The following is a 22,486-nucleotide window of genomic DNA, read 5'->3' on the forward strand; positions in this document are numbered from 1 at the left end:
ATTTAACACGTTCGCGCGTACGCCCAAATTTTCGGTCAATGCGATATCGCACAACTTTTTCCATACAATGAGACGTCACGTCATTACAAGTTGAGCTTTGACTGTATACAGAAATAATTAGCGTTACGGCGCATGCGGGATTAATCGTCACCGTTATAGACGTTCTACCGTCATACAACTGATATTGTAATTATACCATATTCTGAACAACGTCATATCACGACAATATTAATCGAAACGGCAATGGACGTATGACGTTGTCACAATGCGATGTAACGTTAATACTAAAGAATAAAGCAACGTCATATTACGGCAACAAGATCGAACCGTTAAATGACCAAAAATCATGCTACATTATAAAATAAGAATATATCAACGTCACATTACGGCAGCCATATCATACTGGCAAATGGCTTTTTCTTGTTTTAAATGGATAAAAAACTGCAAGCACGTAATAAATGCTTCTATGCATGTCTTCGAGGAAGTTCAATCATCTCGAGAAACATTACATGACCCTATATATGATGACGGGTAGTTTGGATCAGATGCAGACTACAGCCCAGGAAGAGACGAAGGTTCCAGCGCAAGCAGCGTTAGTAACGTCTCCGTAGGTGCACCAATCACAGCAATGCCTTTCCAGCAAGTCGGCCACAAACTATATACCAAAGCAGCAAAGTCTCTGACTCGGCTAGTGTTATAGATAAATCTGTATATGCATCTTCCAGTTCGGACAGTATTTTTGACAATCGTTGGCACTGAAGCCTAACAGTATCAAAATAAACAATAGCCCAAGAAGCCAAGGCCAAGACATGACGTACTCGGGAAGTGTGATGATGATACACTAAACTATATCGGTATCATCTGAGATTTTAGATAGTCTTATATAGGAATTGACTTTACCTCAGAGATTATCTCACTACCACAAGACCCGCTTGAACTGCAACCAGACATAAGTAGATTTGGAAAAAGCTCTTACACAATAACTTTGCTACCTGAACAGGAATCAAACTGAAAATACCCTAACAGCGTCATTTTTACTCCTTGAACAAGAACCAAGCTCGGAAATTATTGATGATAGTGAGGTTTCACATCCAACACCGCCATATCCTGGAAATAAAGAGGGTAAGTAACTAACTCTCTAATTTTTATCATCGGGAGATCATCCTAGACATCTTCTTTTACTAGATACTGCAGCATCATGCTCTCAGCAACCGGTAATGAATGGTAACGAACTGATACTACGAGATGTATGTCGTAGTTGTAGCTTAGCCAATTTATCTGTATTTAATTAATGAAATATAAAGAGAAATGAGCTCGTCCTTCCCCGGTGCCTGTGCCTGTGGAGATCCTTGATCTGTTTCCATCATTTCATGGTACGGTGTTGATACTGGAGAACTGTCGTTACCGGTTGCTAAGAGCATGATGCTGCAGTATCTAGTAAAAGAAGATGGCTAGGATGATCTCCCGATGATAAAAATAGAGAGCTGGTTACCTTCTTTATTTCCAGAATATGGTGGGTGGTGTTTGATGTGAAACTTCACTACCAATCAATAATTTCAGAACTTGGTTCCTATTCAGGGAGTAAAAATGAAGCTGTCAGGGTATTTTTAGAGTTTGATTCCTGTTCAGGTAGCAAAGTTATTCTGTAAGAGTTTTTTCTAAATCTATGTCTGGTTGCAGTTCAGCCGTAGTGAGATAGACTCCAAAGTAAAGTCATTTCCTAAGACTCTATTATAATATTAGATGATACCGATATGTTAGGTCATCCTCATAATTACCGAGTACTTCATGCCTTGGTTTCTTGGGTTGTTGTTTATTTTGATATTTAGTTAGCCAAAACTGTCAAAAATACTGTCTGAACTGGAGGATGCGTATACAGTCTCATCTATAACATTCTAGCCGAGTCAGAGTCTTTGCTGCTTGGGTAGTTTGTGGTTGACTTGCTGGAAAGACGTTGCTCTTATTGGTGCACCTACAGAAATATTACCAATGCTGCTCGCGCTGGAACCTTCGTCTCCTCCTGGGTTGTAGTCTGCATCTAAGCTAAAACTACCCGTCATCACTATAAGGGTCAGGTGATGTTTCTCGAGATGATTGAACTTCCTCGAAGACTTGCACAGAAGCATTTTTATATGCTCGTAGTTTTTTATTAATCTAAAAGAAAAAAAAAGCTCTCAAATCATTGAGGATAATAATATCTAGCAGTTATTATTCATAATACTATCACAGCAAGAACTACACACATATACTTTACGAAATTACTCGTTTAGATGTGAGAAATAAGTCGGTAATTGAGTTAGAACCATAGCATCAAAATTCCCTAAAAACTCACTAAACACAATAAAAAACCCATCCGAGTAAAAGTTTACATCACTAAGAATGTAACATATAACAAAAAATACACTATTATTCATACAAAAATATTGAAATAATACTAAAGCTGCGTGGACAAATTCGTTGCTGAATCCACCTGCCGCGACCAGCGCGAGCGCGTCCTCCGTCACGTGAACAGGATGACTGAATGTATAGGCGCGGGAACAAAATACAGCGTCCACCGACGTTGTGCGTCTGTGAGTAGTCACATTTAAGAGCGTGTGCGTCGCCTCTTTTGGAGTCAAAAATGTTATACTATGTGGCGCAAGATTTTTTGGTAATTTAATATGATACGGCGCAAGGATGGAACTACTGCAATTTATTATGAACACCGAACGTGCCGACCACGTAGTTCCTTTAACGTTTTTATAAAGTCTGACGTGAATATATATGAATCTTATGCTCTTATGCAAATTCGATTTATTCGATTATGTAAATTCGAGTTCGTACCTTGGTGCCTAATATATTTAATACGAGAGTGAGAGTGTACCAACGATAGGAACTTCGATTTTCGAATTTGTAGTAAGTAGCCAAGGTAACGCATAAGCCCGTAAGGCGAACTATAATAAGTAACAGAGCTCTTTATTCTCGAGATAAGCCGAGTTCACTTTAACAGTTAAACTTGACCCGCTTCGTATGGCCGTAACTGGGTGTCAACCTGCCGACCTCATGATGTCATTGGTTGCGTGATGTCATTTAATTAAGGCTTGTTAATATCATAATAATGTCGCTCATATTCATTTTCATGATCAGTATGTTTCAGAACAGAGGCTATTTTAAATGCTTCAGTTACATTGTACCTTTATAATTATATTTATTTGCTATTTAATTAAATTGTAAAAAAAAGTTGTAGCAATTAGACAATTCTATTCTATTTTAATTTATGAGTACTGTACATTATAATGTATTACGTTACAGCGGCGGCCAATATGGTAAAGAACTCGTGTACTTATCTTATACCTAATAATATAAAACGAATTTAGGGCAGTAATATCCTACACTCTTAAGTCAAAATAGTTTTTCTCCACTATTAATTCTATCACAACCGTATGATTTCAAAAATTCACAAGTATAAAATACCTATCACGAAATACAACATTTACTTGCAATCGAAGTGCGAAAAGCAGAATGTTCCTAGGTAGGAACACCTATAACCCATTTCGCCTTCAACTAAACTATCAACCCTCGCAGCGGCTCGTGTGGATTCATCTCGGATAAATTGATGCATTTTATGCAATGAACTAAAATAATTTCCTTGCTCACCGCGACCTTATGATAGCTAAGCTTATGCAAAATATGCGTGTTCATGCAGTCCTCCACCTCCACACTGTAAGAACACACACAAATCACACAAACCCATCTATCACCACCACCACACTACACTGACGCACACCACACTACCAGTTGTTTTAGTCTAAACAACTGGTAGCATGGTGTATGGTTGTGTCACTCTGAAGATGAGCTCTGTTTGAGTTCGAAACGCGTCAGTGTAGTGTGGTGGTGGTGATAGATGGGTTTGTGTGACTTGTGTGTGTTCTTACAGTGTGGAGGTGGAGGAACTGCATGAACACGCATTTTTGCATAAGCTTAGCTATCATAAGGTCGCGGGTGAGCAGGAAATTATTTTAGTTCATTGATATGGACCTCCGCAAGTAACGTGTGATTCAATAAAGCATTTTATGCACTTTACAATAGGGCATGTTGCATAACGCGTCTAATGAGCTCCGTGGCGCCCGCGCAGCCTGTGAAAACGAGTTTGTCCGATACCGAGCAGGAAGTGGACCTTATCGGTATGTTTCCTTACAAATAAAGGAAATATATTTCTGCAAACCGATAAGCATATACGCTCTTTGGGCCGTCGATTAAGAGCAAGATGTATTTATTTCAGATATTACTTGCAGCTTGATGAAAAGGGGGAGAAGGTATTTCCAAATAAATTCTTAATTGTACCTAACCGAAAAACCTCAATGGTATTTCTGGTTGTCCTAGAGACTTGAAATTTGGTATGAAGGTAGCTTTTATAGCACAACCAATGAGTAAAGTCTGAAATTCTTATTTTTTTATGTCTGTCAGTCTACCTATATCAGTAATCATGTGTAAAGACTAAAGACATCACACTGCGTGCATTTTGCAAGAGGCTCAACTAACAAATTAACAAACAGCCAACACTGGATATTCATAGATAGGTACCTTAAGTACAGGACCCTTTTTCTTCCGGTAAATGACAAAAACATAAAAATTGAGATCGAAGATAGAAAACTGTACCTGGTATCCATAAAACCCCAGACTTCTGTTATTCACGCTCAATCTGGTCATCTGGTGGCAGTTCAGTCCATGATTCTGGTCTTCTGTCATTCAAAATGGATTGACAGATACGAGTATATTGAAAACATTTAATCTTAATCTCGAATGGCGTCCGTTGACCCTCCTGTCGATACTACCTACTGTAGGTACGAGCTGTCGGTAGGCCTCCAACAAGATGGAGCGACGACCTGGTTGAGATCGCGGGATCGCGGTGTATGCGGAAAGCACAAGACCGGTCTGAGTGGAAGCCCTGGGGGAGGCCTATGTCCAGCAGTGGACGTCTTTCGGCTGACATGATGATGACGAATATTCATCAATCTGGACCATCGTCAGTCAGTCCCTGAGGGTTACACGTAATTCTGTCGTCCCTCTGATCAGAATGAGGGACTAACTGACATTAGAATGAGCGTGTAACCAAATATCCTAGTACGATCAAGGACTTTAATTCATGAGCCACCATAGCACCATTTCACAGTAAACGTCTTAGTGACAACGCATTAATTAACAAGGAAAATCGTAATGACTTCTCGTTTGAAAAGGTTCCATGGTGGCTTGAAGAATGAAAATGAATTGAAGTCCTTGACCGTACAATATTGGGCTGTCAGAATATTTGCGAATATCCCAAGTAGGTACCTATCATCAGAATAAAATAAATTAGTTGTTAGCGGACCAATGATAACCCAAGCTTCACGATAAAGAGGTTAACAGTTAATATAACATTGTTAACACACAGTTCTCAGTAGCAGTAGGTACTGGTATTAATTGCAACGGGCAATGATCTAAGTTAGCGCGAACAACGGGCCTTCAGATGATGCTGAGTCAGAAGGTTGCTTGAGGAAGACGCTGTGACGTCATGGTAACGAGTAATACGTACTCGCTGAATTCTATTAAGTACTCAAGCTACAGTTAAGGCTAGATCAGAACTGCGTATAATTTCCTTTTTTTATTTAAAATAGCTGGCAAACGAGCACGCGGGTCACCTACATCACATGGACACCTACAGCATTATTAGGACTGCGGGTACGTTGCCGGCCTAAAGGGAAGAGAAGGGGAAGGGGGGAGGGGAGTTGGGCCTCCGGATCTCCCACTCACCGTACGAAACGCATTAGCAAAAAACTACTATTTCATTTACTACTACTTTGTAGGAGTGTGGTACTAACCCGGTCGAGCCGGCCCATTTGTACTGCAGCCAGCAAGCTGCTACAGTAAGGCTCTACTTAATATGGCTCTGCTAACACTAGTAAGTATAGGTAGTGCCACCAGAGTTGAAGTCACGCACACAAGAACATGGAATGACAGCAGGATTTTGACATTTACTCATTCATCTAATTCATTCTCCTTTTGTGCAGTCAGTTCTTTTTGTAGCTGTGTGTGTGTCATTCACTTCATTCTCTCATGGCACTAGCTATAGTATATACCTACTTATACATATAATGCCTACTTATAAGCTCGGTTTTCTTTTTTATTTCTCATTTGAAACTTCAGAAAAACGAAGAAAACCAACGAGTCCCGAGCGACGTTCTGCTTGTACGTACTGTACAACTATTACGGAACCCTCGCTGTGCGAATCCGACTCGCTCTTGCCCGGTTTATTTTTCTTTTCAACCCATGGAGCCTAAAAACCAAATAAAAATTCGCAACAACGACTATACCAAGAACTCCATCCTTTTAAAAAATACGACCCTCAAAAATAAAGAACACATTATGATCCACTAAAAATGGAGTGTTTAATTACCGAGAGAGTGAGACGACAACATTTACCAGCGAGAGCGAAAGAGAGGGGTGGCGTGCAAAAATAAAAAGCAAGCAAACTTGGATGATGTCATGCGAACGAATAGCGGTCAAGGTATTACATCTGCGGTGATAAAGTGCTTCGATATAATATCGAAGGCTCTGAAATTCTCGCCCACGTTCATTTAAGAATTTATTCTAGGAAACGGAACACGTATTAGTTTTATCCGACGAGATTTATTTAGAACTGTTTTCGACTTCAGTATCGAGGACGCTCTTTTTATGTTTCGATGAGTAGTTTTCCTGAAAAAAAAAAAACTTTTTCCACTTCACTTCCGCATATGGCCTAAGAAGGCCTCAATTACAATTTAATACTCGTTACAAAAAGGGCTAGGGTCGGTCAAGGAAGAAACCAATCAACAAAAAACACTCCGCTTAGCAACGAAAGAATACATGCTCCTCTCTCAGCTTTTCAGCAAATGGCTGAAGCAAGACTGTGGGTGCATAGATGAGATACACCTTCAATTAGCTCCTACCACCCGTAGTAAGCTCCAGGGAGTTGGGGACGTGGGGCGTGCAGGGTTTTTTATCCGGTGAGGGTCCGGCACTGTCTGCAGGGCTACTACGAAACTCGAAACTCGAAGTTCTTGTCGTGCGGTCCCTCTCGCTCAGTATAAGTGTCAGAGGGATCGTACGACACAAACTTCGAGTTTTGAGTTTCGTAATAGCCCTGCTGGGCCCTCCCTTCCCTTCCCCTTCCCTTCCGTAAAGCTGCGTCCACATTTGTATCATTTTGCCGTATCGTATCTCCGTCGCGTTGTACCGACCGTACTTATCACCCGTGCCTTCAAATAAAAAAACCGCATTCAAATCGGTCCACCCGTTTAAGAGCTACGATGCCACAGACAGACACACATAGCGGTCAAACTTATAACACCCCTCTTTTTGCGTCGGGGGTTAAAAACAAGCAAACAGAAGCATAAGGGCATAGGGAGGGTCTTTGGCCAAGCACGGGTTCAGCCTGGATCTTTCTGTGCCAAGAGGAGAATTTATTTTGTTACTTACCTATTTTACAATAAAACATTCAATGTAAAAAATAAATAACTAGAATTTGACTGTGTGAACCCCCCCCCCCTCTCCCCTTAGCTATAAAGCTGGATATATTTTGACCCTCAAAGCGGCTCATCAATCATCGTTACAACTCCCATGCGGTACATATGGGGGGTATGCTTCTGCTATAGCCATGGCTGCGTGTGTGTTGACTATAGCCATGGTTACGTGTTGTCGCCGTAGTATGCGTGGGCGCAGTGAATGGGTGACGCCAGCGCCACCGACGCTTGCGCAACTCTATAAGGCTGTGATGATGCGTTTATGTGAATAGACATAACTACAGTCAAACTGTTTATAGTGACACTAGTTATAACGACATATTGGATGTAACCAAGAAAAAATAACACTGATTTCAACGCGACCAACCGTGATTCATAATAATCATCATTATATTATGTACTATTACTTACTAAGAGGTATTCTGTGATTACACCTCCTTATCCAGCGGGCAGTTTGGTGGCTACCATTAACATTAGTGATATGCAATGCAAACTAAAGTCTCGACGTAGTTGGGCGAATCAACTATTTTACCCACCCTCTGAGCGTCTCCTTCATTACCAAAATTGTCTCTGGCGTTACCAAAAAATCGTACTTCCAACAAGATATTTCACGGTTTAATAGATTGAACATACGTAGGATGGCATGTATTCATGTACACCATCTATTAAATTATAGAAAAAATATATTTACTTACAAAAATCTGCAATTGTTTGAAAAATGTTGCGGACAGATTAGTGTCGGTAAAAAAGTTGATTGGCCCAGTTATGTAGGTATGAGAAGTATGAGAACTCCAAAATGTACCTATCTGAAACTTCCAATTTAAAGAAGTTTTTTATCGACGTCGCACATCACTATGTTACATAGCCACGAGATGGTCTAATCATCATCATCTTGGTCAAAAAAGGTGTCTTGAGGAGATCGCTCTGAAACGATAAGGCCGCCTAATGTTTACGCAAAAAGAGGGGTGTTATAAGTTTGACCGCTATGTAAGTCTGTGTGTCTGTATGTGGTACCGTAGCTCTCAAACGGGTGGATCGATTTGAAAGCGGCAGAATTTCTAGCGATGGTTCTTAGACATGCTTCATTAAAATCGGTTTAACATTGCGGCATTACATTGCGGTGTACCCATAATAAAGGACAAGGGCGGGGCAACTTAGAATCTCTAGGGGGGGGGGGAACTGCCCCTCCATGCTCCCCCTGGCGACGCCTTGTATTTGTTAAAATTACTAAATTAAAAATTGTTAACTAATATTTTAATTCGAAAGATCTTCAAATGAGTTGAACTGTTTAACTTAGTAATTTTCTCAAATAAGTCTTAAGTAATATATAAAGACATTGTATTGTATTGCATTAAAAGCGTGTTTTGTTGTTGTTAAAACTATAAATGTTAAAATAAACATCGCATCTATTAACAACAGGTTAATTTGCGGTTCCAGACTCAGTTAATCGCTCGTGTGTGTTAATATTTGGGTCAAGCCGCCGATGTTTATTTATAGTTAACCGGATCGCTTTTGAAGCAATCCTAAATTAACTCGTTTCACCTGGCTCTAGCGTACAGTCGGGCTCGAAAGTAGTACTTTATATGTTGACCAAGGAAAAAACACAAAGTGCATCGAGTTCCGTACATTTCTAAAAAACAAACTGTCTGGGTCTAGACTAAGCGCCTGTTTAAGAAACTATATAGAAACAATTACTTTAGGCACCCGCGACCTTACGGTAGCTACGTCTATACAACAAATGTGTGTTCAAGCAGCTACTCCACATCCACACTATAAAAACACACAAATCACACACCAACTATCACCACCACCACACTAAGCTGGCGTGTTCCGAACCCAACTAGAGTTCATCTTCAGAGCAACACTAACTTCACTATGCCACCAGATGTTAGTGTTCATCACGTACCTAGGTACAGCCGTAAACAATACGGTTTTTGTATTGGAGACAAACTTAATGAAATCTATCTTAATGAATTCAGTAAAATCTCGAAATTTCAATTCCACAGCTGGAGCTGGAGCTTAGTTTACGCGCGAAGCCGCGAGTAAAGGCTAGTTAGTTAACGTATACTTACTTACTCGTAAACCCGGCCAATTGCGCGTCGGATTCGTGCACGAAGGGTTCCATACCATACCATTACTCGTATCTAGTTATCTACACAACATTACATTAGCAAAAAAAAACAGCCAAAAATCACGATCTTTGTATGGGAGCCCCCCTTACATATTTATTTTATTTTAATTTAATTCTTTATTTTTAAAGTAAATATACAGCTAAATATTCTGTGAATATTTATTTCAAACCTGTTGCCGAGATAATATGGAGCAAAAAACGGCAAAGAAATCACGATTGTGGTATAATATTTATTTTACTCTGTTTTTTAGTATTTGTTGTTTTAGCGGCAACAGTATCATCTGAAAATTTCTACTAGGTAGCTTCACGGTTCATGAGATACAGCCTGGTGACAGACAGACTACTGTGGAGTCTTAGCGGAACCCTAAAAAGGAGAAATAAAAGGCATTCATTCGATATTCCCAACACAAACAAGCGGCGCGCGTGCTCCGGATGTCAATACGTCTATCTGTGCGGCGCTACCTCCTAAACCGACACTCGAAGAGATTGCCAACGTATTGCCGCCTTATGCGGTGTCGTATTGTGAATAATAATTCAATTATTATTGTTCTGAGACGATGAACATAATTAAACTTGGAAAGAATTGTAATCCTAGTGATCCTTGCAATAATCCGTGAAATTGCCATTCGATAACAACCGACATACTTAGAATGGAGCGAAATCAGTACCCTTAGTGTAAGTTTTCGGTTACAAAATACGTCTCGATCGCGTTCGCGTTAAAATCTCAATTTATATGGAAACACGAACAGCGCCTCTAGCGGAACGTTTGCGATGTTCGTGTTTCCATACAAATAGATATTTTAACGCGAACGCGATCGAGACGTATTTTTTAACCGAAAACTTACACTAAGGGCACAGTCCATCATCCATTTGAGAGCTGCAATGCTACAGGCACTTACTCACTTACCTACTGTTCTGTGTGTTGTGTGTGTGGTACAGATTACCCCCTCGTGTGTGGTGTACTGTTACTTAGGTACTTACTTATCAGGGCGCAGTCACCCCAAGGTGGATCTTGGCCTCCAACGCCAGATTACGCCACGCTTTACGATCCCGAGCCAGCTCTTGTCAGCTTCGACCCGTAGCTAGGTAATCAAAGGCTCTGGCCCTATACCACGAAGTGCATAACTCGAACTTCGTATGTTGCCGTCCCGCTGACGCTTATGTAATTTAATACGCCAGTGAAAGGGACGGTGCGATACGAACTTCGATCAGCGAGTTTCGTAGTAGCCCCTCTGGGGCAAAAAATAAACTAGGGCCCCAACTAAACTATTTAAAATCGTTTGTTCCGTATTCGTCGTGTTCCGAATTTGATGTACTGCAGATTTGTCATTTATAGTTTGTAAGTCAGAGCCCGAGGGGCCCCGGGGCACTGCCCCGTCTAGCCCTCCGGTAGCTACGCCACTGCTCGCTAGCTACTCTTCACAAGATCCTGGTCTTCAAGCTACTATGAGGAGATCCAAGATTTGCGTCTACAAAACGATGCACGGTTGTGAACTTGTGAAGTTTGGACACTATCGCCACAGACAGACATATCGAAGCAGCACGAACAGCACAGCGTGGCCCAGCGCTGGGATTCTCCAATGCTTGAGCGGTAGGTGAGGTGCACCGCGGCTACTACGAAATTTGAAAATCGAAGTTCGTATCGTACCGTCCCTCTCACACCCGCATTAAATAATATTAGCTTCAGCGAACGGCAAGATATACGAAGCTCGACTTAGTAGTTCGCCGAAAGTTTTAAATGTTTTGTCTCGTTTTTAACCCCGACGCAAAAAGAGGGGTGTTATAATTATAAGTTAAAGGCTAATGTATGTCTGTGGCATCGTAGCTCTTAAACGGATGGACCGATTTCGATGCGGTTTTATTACGTGAAAGCGAGTTTGCGGTGGTTTTTAGCTATGATTGCTACTTAGCAGTAGTAAATAAATAAATAAATAAATAAATCTTTATTCAAATACTTTCTTACGTATACAATTTATCTAGTAGATTAAAGGAAAAAGTAACACATGATGCCTGAACTAGGATAATCTGTGTTTCAGGCAAGAAAATTAAAATTACATTAATGTGTAGTAAAATAGATGAAGATGTTAGAAAAAATTTGAACTAAAACTTTACTTAATATCGGTTAAGCCGTTTTTGAGATAACCTTGTAATGACATGCTGTTGGGAGTTTCAAATTTTTTCTAAATGTTATTTTACTACTCTTGAAACAAATAACCCTCTTTCGGGCTAATAAGGTAGGTAGTCTTGTAGTGTAAAATATCCGGCCAAAAAGTAAAGTCTGACTTTTGTATTTTTCGGTCCGGCAATTGTAGTCTACAAACTACTTATTACATGTTATTATATTACTGACGGCCGTCAGCAAAAATGGGTCTAATTTGCCTCATAGGGGTGGTGCAAATCGCCATCCTCTATGGATGAATACAGTTAGGACTGTTAAACGAAGAGCTGTTTATGTTGGTGTTATCGGATGGTATTTCTTTCGCTACCTGTCTCTTACTTCCATTGTAAATTACGGACTGTGTGTCAACTTTTATCAGCTTGACAGTTACTCTTTTACTACGAGGCAACGGACCCTGTAAACAAGTTTATTAAAGTTGTATATATATCGAGATTTTTTTAAAACTTCGTACGCGCGATGTAGAACAGCAATATTGTTTTAGTCGGTGGCGAATTTTGGAACTAAGGCAAAGCGCTTACTAAACCGCTGGTTTGAAGCGCTAGTGGCGCCGCTCTCTGCTGCTATGGCATTGTTGTACTATAGGGGTTGAGATGCAATGTGAAGTGAGCGTTATGTTGTTGCAATAGAGTGGCTATTTGAAATTATTTGTTTAGGGAGTTGATTGAAATCGCAATAAAAAAGTTTTTGGTAGCTCCTCTATTTATTCCTGTATTATATTTATTAGGTATGTTTAATATGTATTTATGTATGTATTTATCAATGTAAGTATGTTTATCCGTTGCCTAGTATCAATAGTACAAGCTTTGCTTAGTTTGGGACTAGGCCAATTAATGTCAAATGAAATGTCCCATAATATTTATTTTATTTATTTATTTTATACCTAGTACCTACTTAGAAAAAAAATGGAAGTGAAAAACAGACAAAAACTAGGTGCCCATAAAAGAACAATTCACCTTGGCTCCCGGGCCCAGTGCGGATTGGGAACTTCAGACGCACAATTAAATATATATGGATGCCCCCTCTCACTGTTTTTGTGTAAGTATGATTGATTATTCAATGTTTGTATCATTCAACTAAGGATAATACAAATAACTGTAAGTGGAGGTAGGCAGGGGGTCGCCAAATATTTTTCAAACTAAGGAGGGTCGCATAATCCTAAAAAGTTTGGAAAACACTGGGTTATACTATAACCGCCTTTACTTTTGCCATTTTCGCCGAATGGTCTTACAAGAACTTCTATTACGCTACCTGTAGAGGAGGTGGATCTTAAGCCAGGCAGTTGGCGTGTGGCAGGGCTCAGAAATAAAATATGGAAAGTATCCGACACGGATCTTTATTGACTTTGATGCTTTGGTACAATAGATGATGATTACTTATATTCTTGTAACACGTAAAACGGAGGATTTAGAATTATATAGTGACAGAGGTCAAGAGGTTCAGACAGAAGTGACAGATCAAAATCATGTGTTACAATATGCAAGAAAGCGAAACCAGTGATGCCATATCCTTCATGTCCAAATGTAAAGAATGACATTCACTAACACTACCTCAATGTTTTTAATTGCATGCCGTAACTTTCAATACTTACCAATACCAACTTAATACATTGTAAACGGCTAAGTCAGTTAAGGTTCTATCCCGAACCAGTTGACATTTCGCCGCGGCCAGCAAGGTCCGTGACACACTAACAGATTTGGACAACAGCTGGTCAAATGTTTGCATATGTTTTATTTACGACTACACCCACAGCCTTTGATGGTCATAATAATTTAGATATAATTGAATTGAATTCCTTTAAAAGGTTATAAGAGCCTCTGTAGGATCACCATGAACAAAGCACAGTAATATTTGTGTGATATTGATCCGTGTGTTAAGGTTTTTATTGGGCCGGCCTCATTTCTCGGCCAACAAAGAAGATCATTGTCCGAGACGCATAATTAAATTGGGGCCCTCTGAAATATAGTTTTATGTGTTCTTAATTGTAGGGAGCCGCCTTACCTACCGTGTATAAGGTACACTATTATAAAACTATAAGTTTTTATTAAAATAAAACATTAATTTTATTTTTAACACAAACTTAAAACAAAATAGGTACCTAGCTTAGCTAAAGTATAAGTTTTACACTGATAACATTTTAGTCAGTGTACCTACCATTTAATAATAGATCTCCAGTTGCTTCTTTTGGAAGCGGCCTGCATCCACCATGAAACCATGGCTTTGACCATAGTTACGCAATAGACCCTCAGTGTGGTGGACGTGCTACGTCGCGCTTGCCAATCCGTGGTCTCCATTCGAGACCTTTTCGGCTCCAACAACCATCTGTTCTGGCATGGCCTGCCCATTGCCACAACGGGCTAATTCGCTTAGCTATGTTAGACAGCCGGGAAATTACTGCACTTGAGGTATCCCATCTTAGGCCTCTAGGTTGGCAACGCATCTGCAATCCCCCTGGTGTTGCAGTGTCTATGGGCGTGGTGATCTCTTACCATCTGGAGACCCACTTGCTCGTTCGCCATCCAATAGAATAAAAAAAAAGAGATGTCAGTGACTCGTTCTCCTCATTTGTGTTCGATTCCGTAGAGAAACCCCGGGCATAGCCCTCTCTATAACTCACTGAGCAACTGATTACTGATTCCTATTCGTAAAGCTTGCAGTGAAGCACCACGTCTCGGATCCATCCCTTATGTTATCAGTGGAACACACACTTCCACACTGTCTTCATCCAATCTGAAAAAGTATGGCATAAGTTTTGTTAATACTAGAGTGCAGCATTCAGACTTCATTCAGGTGCCTCATGTCCATTTACAACTAGTTCTTGCAGCTTCAATTAGAAGGAAACACCTTCGATTCAAAGGTGTGAAGCGTAGTAAAAAAAACTTACTGACTTAAAAGTTACGCAGTTGTTGTGATAATGTTAACTGATGTAAAACTTGTTAATGAGAGGAGCACGACAAGCACACGCAGTGATAGAGAATAAAATTATTGATGTTAATAAAGACTAGCTTTTTCACAATACTTTGTCTAAGTTTTTGTTTTTATACTTTAACGGGAAGCTTTGGGGGTTGCTTTTTATCAGCGAAATAATTTTGAGAATCGGTCAATAATCGAATAGGTACCTAGTAAAATTTGGCTCAATCGTAGACAAGACGGCTGACGGGTTGATTGTGGGCGACGTTGTGCAGTGTAGCAACTTTGCGCGTACTTATAGCCAATAATGCGGGTTCGAATACCGTCCGGCGCAACCGATTTTTTTTTAATTTTTATAAAATCTTAATTTTTTTACAGATTAATGTAATGTGTATCTATTCTTTCCAGGTAGTGCACTGGCAAGATGGCAACAAAATCGTACAGCAAGCATAAGGAGTACAAGGAGTTCTCCAGCAGCGGGAACGCGCCCTTCGCGGGTGAACAATTCGGTAAGAAAAAGTCCATGTATATAAAACACGATGCAAATTAATGATGGTCAAATGAAAGAGAAGTAGAATGGGATCGTTATTTAGTGGCATAAGGCAGTATAGCATCTTATGAAAGTCAGTCAAAATATCTTTATAAATAGAAAGAAAAAATGCGAGAAAAAATAATAATTAAAAAACATCGAATAGTAAAAATTGGGGCCCACTCAGCATAATGTTGCGGCAACAACACAACAACAATGCGGCAATAACAATCACTAATGAATAATTAATGCCAAAAATCTACCACCGGTTCGGAAACACTTCTATGAGCAATACCTCATCACTAGATCACTTCAATTGGCAGCCGAATCAAATTTCTTCTCACTTTCTACACCAATTTACTAGTAACTACTTACTTCATTCCATACGATATATTTTTTGTTTCCACAGGTGAGAATTATGATAAAGTGTCTCATTTTCCAGACATGTTGAAATCAGAGCTGATTCCTGCGGGCAGCAAGCTCAATAACATCGGCAGGGCCAATGGCGGCCACCGCGAGTACCACTACGAGTACCGCGAGGAGAAACTGCCTCACGGGAAATACGACCGCAAGGATTTGCACACCGTAGAGGTTAGCGCCATCTCGTGAGAGACACATGTAATTTAAATTTAGGAACTATGAAATATTTTTTTTACACACAAATTATCATTAGAGCTGAGTCAGGCACAGCAGCCACCGCGAGTAGGTACAACTATGAGTACTGCAACCGCGTGTAAAGTCTTACACATTTGAGGTTAGCGCCATCTTGTGAGAGACACATACAACTTAAGTCTAGAAATGATACAATATAATGGCTCGAAATAGAGTTTCTGCGTGCAAGGGAAAAGAAAATAAACAACTGAATCTGCTACTTATATTTTGTTTTCCATATGTAACGAATAATCATTAAAAAACCTACCTACACAATACACAATGTAGGTATAGTATACATTCTTTTGCAAGAAAAAAGTAAGTACATGGTGGTAGAGTAGAGTAGTTATGTATGCTACGATGGCACACAAACAACACAATCCTCATCGGCTGTTTTTTTTTCAGGAGTACTCCGTGCCACCAAAGGCGCTGCCCTCGTCGGAGTCCAATTCGTACCACTACGAGCGCGCCGAGCGCACCCTGCCGGCAGTCACCACAGGCACACGCACCTACAACTATGAGTCCAGCACTAACTCCACGCCAGGTTAGCTCCATCATAAAACAATACAATGTAACTATGAGGAGCGGCTACAATTTTAATCTCTCTCCAGGCATTTATTCCCGCGGACAGAAGACCGAACGAAGAGCGTCGGAAGTTATAATATCATCATTATCATCATTATCTCAACCGTAGGACGTCCACTGTTGGACATAGACCTGCCCCATAGACCTCCAGTCGCTGGCGCTAATAGTCGCTACATTGAGACAATGAGGGCTGCCACCGTTTTCGCGCTCACCAGTTGGCGCCACTATAGACAAAGGTCCTGCCTGAGGTATAGTGGTTGGTTTGTTATTACGAGCGTGAAAACAAAATTTACTTCAGTTCAGATGAAACATTCAAGACAACAGAGCAAAGATTCGTATTTTTCATATAGATATATGCCACGACCGGAGATATAATAGAAAGAAAGAAAGAAAGGAGTTATGTATGAAATAACCTTAGTTACAACTCAGTTATGATTTGTTTCCATAGGTTATTCGAAGGTGAAGAGCAGCAAGGTAACGAAGGACCTCTCCCAAAATGTGGAGGAGCTGGACTCGCTACTGGACGACCTGCAGAAGGACCAAGAGAGGCAGCTGTACAAGAGTGAGTGCAGCTCTACAGGGGGGCTACTACGAAAATCGAAGTTCGTATCGTACCGTCTCTCTCTGTCTCTCGCATTAAATAATATAAGCGTCAGCAAGACGGCATGATACGAAGTTCGAATTTTGCACTTCCACTTTGTTCAGATTTTTTTTTTGTTGTTATGCTTAGCGATATTAGCTGGTAATACTTAAGTATTCCATTGCTAGGCAATGGCATCTCCTTTGGACTTCTAAGCTGACTCGCCCTGCCTGTGCTTTGGCCGGTCGTTCAAGATCGCGTGTAGGTCATACCATACCGCCGTCTTGGCCTTGGACTGCGGCGTTGAAAGCCCTCTTGGGTTGTCCGTCCACTGATTGGTAACACGCGCCCAACTCTCGGGATGTCCAGTCCAGTCTCGTTTGCGCTAAATCATTAAGAGTTTTTATTCACATGCAGATGTCATCGAGTGCAATAATTTACCAACATTGTCAAGTATCTTTGAGCTTCAGAAATTTGATGTTCATACTTAACTTTATATTTTTACAACTTTGTATTATTATTATTATCTTACAGGTGGCTACACATCAGACACAGCTGAAAGCACATCATTCGATTACAAACGAAGGTGAGCATGTGGCTTTACAGTAAAACTGACACAATATTGTAATCAAAAATTATATACTTAGCGTTCATTTCACACTCATTTCTTCACTTCACTTGCCCATTTGTTGTAATTTATACCCATTCATTATCTATTTCAGCACGCCAGTAAAGGCGCCCTCTAGCGGCTACTCCACGCTGAAGCGCGAGGAGCGCATGGAGACATCTTCCTGGAACTCCAGCCCTCCCCCTCCCCCCACCGTCTCGCGCGCCGCGGAGGTGCGCCAGGAAGTGTACAGGGAGGAGAAGACAGGTCAGATCCCCAGGAGTTACAGATTTGAGGCCGTATTATCACACTGACGTTAGCGATCGCATTCCCCATCTCTTTCTACCCTCGTCTTATGCCGTGTGATAGAAAGTGGTGAAAACGTTTTTGATTACAAATGCGTTAGACAATATACCTATTCTGGATCCTATTTTACTTATAAACGTGATAGGTGATAATTATTTTTGACAGTTCTTAATACATTGCTGACTTGTAATGTTCCGCGTTAAACTGAGCTTCTATTACTAGCTGCAAAATTTAGACCAAATTGATTTGATGAATTATCTAAGCCTTGGATTATTGAGCTGGTGCTGACCACGGAACTGAAAAAACTGATTTGTTGTCCCGACTTGAAATTTAAGTCACTAAACAGAGTTCCTAGGCTACTAGACTTGATTTCTTTTAGTTTTTGACGAGTTTTTTTTTCGTAACCTAGGATCAGACCCGGGATCTCAAGCTTTCTAGCCAAGTTCTCTAACCGCTTGGATATCCGGCTGACAAATTGAACTATAAGATTGCATTGTATTGTATGTGTGTAAATATTAATGTATGTAAATACTTTATTGTACATAAAACACAAAAATAATACAAAAGAAAACAACAAAACAAAAGAGTACAAAGGCGAACTTATCCCTAAAAGGAATCTTTTCAAGCTAACCTAAACAGAATAATGTATTGCAGAATCCCGCGTGGTACCTTCGCAGCTGTCCCCCGTGTCGCCACAGCCCGTTCCTCCGGTGTGCACGCACTGCCACCACCAGACTTCCAGCTCCACTGGCACTGTAAGGGGCTGTTTCACCATCCATTGATTAATTTTATTTGACGGATAAATGTGATGCCGTTTCCGTCTATTCGAACAAAACAAACAGAGACGGCATCACATTTATCCGTCAAATAAATTTAATCAATGGAGAGTGAAACAGGGGGTAAGTGTACAAAAATATAAAATCTTGATAAGAAAGAGAGAAAAAAAGAAAGAAAAACATTTATTCGTGTCATTTTATGTAACAAAGAAAAATAAAAACGGAAATCAAGACAAATATTGCCACGAAATGGTCTCACTCAGCATGATGACACCCTTGCAGCCGCCGCTGGTCTTTCGTTGGATCTATTTACTACATTTGTGTATCAATATCGCTGACTACACTAATTTACCTTGGTCATAGCATAGTAAAGGAGCCTTGGTTCTCCGCTAAAACAAAAACGCCAGACTTGGGTGAGCCGAACTCCCGCTCCGAGGGTTCTCAACATCTCCTCAACTCAACACCCTGCCGGTAACCTCAAACAAAGATTATCCTTGACTATCTCTTTCCAGCTGTCGCGCTCCGGCACCCCCATGAACAAAGTGACGACGACGGTGAAGACGTACACGTACGAGGTGCCCGCCGACCAGGACCCCACCACCGTGCCCATCCCTACCCACTCCGACCACACCTACGTCAGCGACCACGAAAATGTTCGCACGTGAGTTGAGTACTACAGTTATAATTAAGATTGGTTATTGGAGTCTTTTTGTATTTTTTATTTAAACTCCAAATTTTTGTTATTTTTACGGTCATCCCGTAAAATCCATATCGAAAATACAAACCGAAACATAGACTTACAGAAAAACCAGAAAAAGAGACCAGCGCTGGGAATCGAACCCAGGTCCTCAGCATTCCTTGCTGCGTGCTATACCGCTACACCACCACTGGACAGGAGTACAGACACAAATTTATCCTATGCACCATATATCTCAGCTTGTTTGTTTTTTATTTAGTCACTTAAGCAGCGACACTAGCGACATCTATGCTTTTAGCCCTCATCGAGAAACTTTCAGCACTCCATTGGAACACAGTTAGACACACAGTTACAGTTATATATAATGTATTCATGAAACAGGGCCATCTAGTTGCGCTTTCTTCATATTACAGCGCCATCTAGTAAGAAACGCTTTGGGAAAGTATCGGCAATCGTAAAAGTAAAAAAGTTTTCCCATGTTGTGTTCAGACTTTTCAAAAAGCCTAGGCTCATCCATAAATATTTTCTGTGTCGCTTTCTATTTGTGGTGTACAATAACGAGTCATTCCATATTCCATAACGTTTTTTCCAGGTTGAGTCGGACAACAACGGGGCGGTCCCCGTCGCCCGCGCCGCCCGGCGGCTGCGTGCACTGCTCGCACTGCAACACGCGCGTGCGCCGCGACCACTACTCCGCCACAGACGGTAAGAGCGACGCATCAGGCCACAACACTAGTGTAGCGACATCTAGTGAGCAAGTATATAAACTTCAACCCAATCCTACATCACGCCATCGAGGCTTCTCAACTCTGACGCTTATATACAACTTGCGACGCTCTTCCTTCGGACTTCGGGGCCCAGAGGCAAAACACCTGCCTGGAGAGTGTACTCTATAGGAACCTCCATCCACACTAGTAGTAGTATCATATGCAAATTATCCCGATTTACTAATCCCTATTTTCATCACAGTGATGAGAAACAGAAGATACAATCCTTGGTTTCTACTTGGCATTGAGGATCACATCAAAGAGACGTTCTGTATTTTTATTTCCTGCCCCACACAGTCGGTTAAATCTGTGGGTTAAATAGAAGTCTATCTTTAGTCACATATAAACAAGAAATCCAATCCATGAAAAGAAAAATCAGGAAATGTTAAACAAGATTTATGTTTCAGTGTCGGAGCACACAACGGAGCGGATGGTGTACCCGGCCCCGACGTCCCACGAGGTGACTCTGCTCCCCTCCACGCCGCCCGCGCCGACCAACACGCATCTCTCGCCCGAGCGCAATGGACACGGCCCTTATGTGAGTACTACAAGCTGTGCCGATACATCTAGCGCCATCTAGTATCGAAATAAGGAACTACATAACATACAATTTATGATGTTTGAAATTAAAATTAATTCCTAATATTATAAGCAGGTGGTAGTTGTATATTGCATTGCATACCTTAAGGTTAATCAGGTAGGTATGTCCCTTCCAACTCGCTATTAACGGTTTGACAGTAACAGAAAGTTAACAGAGAAAGACGAAACAGGCTCAATGTGCATAAATCCTAAAACTTTCCAATGAGAAGTGTGTATAAACACTTCTCATTGTAAAGTGTAGAAAATTATGATCGATTTTACAATAATATTGCACTTTTACATTCTCATAAACATCACTTATAAAATACCTACAATGAAACTCCCACAGGGTCCAACAACGTACAAGTACAGCGAGACGACGTACTCGTCCCAGAACACGACGGAGCGCGGCCCCTCCCCCGCGCCCTTCCCGCGCCCGCACACCCCCGCGCAGCGCGACCAGCAGCCGCCCAAGCGGCTTGACGACCTGCTCGCTGACTTCCCTGAAGCGGTTAGTTTTCTAGACATGGATCTTTGTGGTAGCGACCCGAATAGGTGGCGCCAGGGTCAGTGCGACCCTGGTGCCACCTACTAAGTTTTCTAGCCACAGTTTTGTGGTATCGACCCTGGCGCCACCTATTAAGTTTTATAGTCACAGATGTTTTGTGGTATATGGACTATAGAGCTACCTAAGCTATTATCGAATAGATGAACCTGGCAAATTACATAAATACCGAATTATTCATTTGTCGTTCATTCCGGTCCGGGCCGACAATTAGAGGTCGTACATTAACTGCACCCCATTCGGTGAAACAAGTCATCCTGTTGTTTTTTAGTGTCGAAAAAATGCAATACCTTAGCTCCAGCGACAGTTATCACGCGTCGCGATATACATTTTGAATGTACAGTTCCAATTTGAATGTACAACCCCTTTTCATTGTTATTTCTTTTAGTAACACAAAGGTTCCGTCCTAGTACCTTGTACACATTCCTTCTTGATACTATGCTTCGATCACTTTAGAAACCAGTTTAACTAAACTTTATTTACTTAACAATCCTTCAACAGCGCTTCCCAACACAGCCCGACGGCGTGGTCCGCCGTAAGGTAGAAGTGACGCACGAGAACTCGTCGGCCGCGCCCGCGCCGGCGCCGGCGCCGGCTGCGCGCGCGCCGGCCGTCGGCAGCAAGAACGTCGCCGGGCCGGCCGTGTACTACCCGCCCGGACACACGCCCTTCGCGAAGAAAGATACGCCGGTGGCGTACCAAGCTGGAGGCAGCAGTGTAAGTTACTATTGCTACAAAATATAAAAAAAATAACTCAAATCACCTTATCGCTGGCAAAATTGTCCCATTGGACAGAAACCATTTGTGTAAAAAAAAAGAAAAATTAAGAACAAGTACCGAGCGACCGAGCTTCACTCGAAACTCGAAAACACGCATTTTCCCAGATATAAGACCTCAAGGTACATCCGATTGTTAGCACCCGAAAACCCCCTGTAGCGAGTCCTAACGCCATCTAGTGAGCAAATATAAAAACTCCCATTATTTATTTAACACCCAACACAAAAGGCCAGTGTTATATATAAGTTTGACGACAATGTTTGACTGTCTGTCAGTGGCATCGTAGTTCTTGAACGGATGGACCGATTTTTTGATGCGTATTTTTACTTGAAA

General features: G+C 41.2%; 1 protein-coding gene across 2 annotated transcripts in view; it reads left to right on the forward strand.

Annotated features, from left to right (window-relative positions):
* LOC141438861 (uncharacterized) overlaps positions 1-22,135 on the forward strand; it is a 73,748-nt gene extending 51,613 nt beyond the window's left edge. The window contains exons 2-13 of one of the 2 annotated variants that reach the window (XM_074102903.1): positions 15,147-15,243; positions 15,706-15,854; positions 16,320-16,458; positions 16,948-17,061; positions 17,614-17,665; positions 17,802-17,953; positions 18,647-18,747; positions 19,281-19,429; positions 20,058-20,170; positions 20,640-20,770; positions 21,161-21,322; positions 21,878-22,135. In XM_074102903.1, coding sequence (XP_073959004.1) covers positions 15,159-15,243; positions 15,706-15,854; positions 16,320-16,458; positions 16,948-17,061; positions 17,614-17,665; positions 17,802-17,953; positions 18,647-18,747; positions 19,281-19,429; positions 20,058-20,170; positions 20,640-20,770; positions 21,161-21,322; positions 21,878-22,120 — 1,590 coding nt within the window. In that variant the 5' untranslated portion in view covers positions 15,147-15,158 and the 3' untranslated portion in view covers positions 22,121-22,135. Of the gene's footprint in view, positions 1-15,142; positions 15,244-15,705; positions 15,855-16,319; positions 16,459-16,947; positions 17,062-17,613; positions 17,666-17,801; positions 17,954-18,646; positions 18,748-19,280; positions 19,430-20,057; positions 20,171-20,639; positions 20,771-21,160; positions 21,323-21,877 lie in introns of both variants that reach the window. The other variant, XM_074102902.1, reaches the window with a different exon arrangement.
* The last annotated feature ends 351 nt before the right edge of the window (positions 22,136-22,486 follow it).

Source organism: Choristoneura fumiferana, chromosome 19 (assembly GCF_025370935.1).
Source record: "Choristoneura fumiferana chromosome 19, NRCan_CFum_1, whole genome shotgun sequence".
Taxonomy (NCBI): Eukaryota; Metazoa; Arthropoda; class Insecta; order Lepidoptera; family Tortricidae; genus Choristoneura; species Choristoneura fumiferana.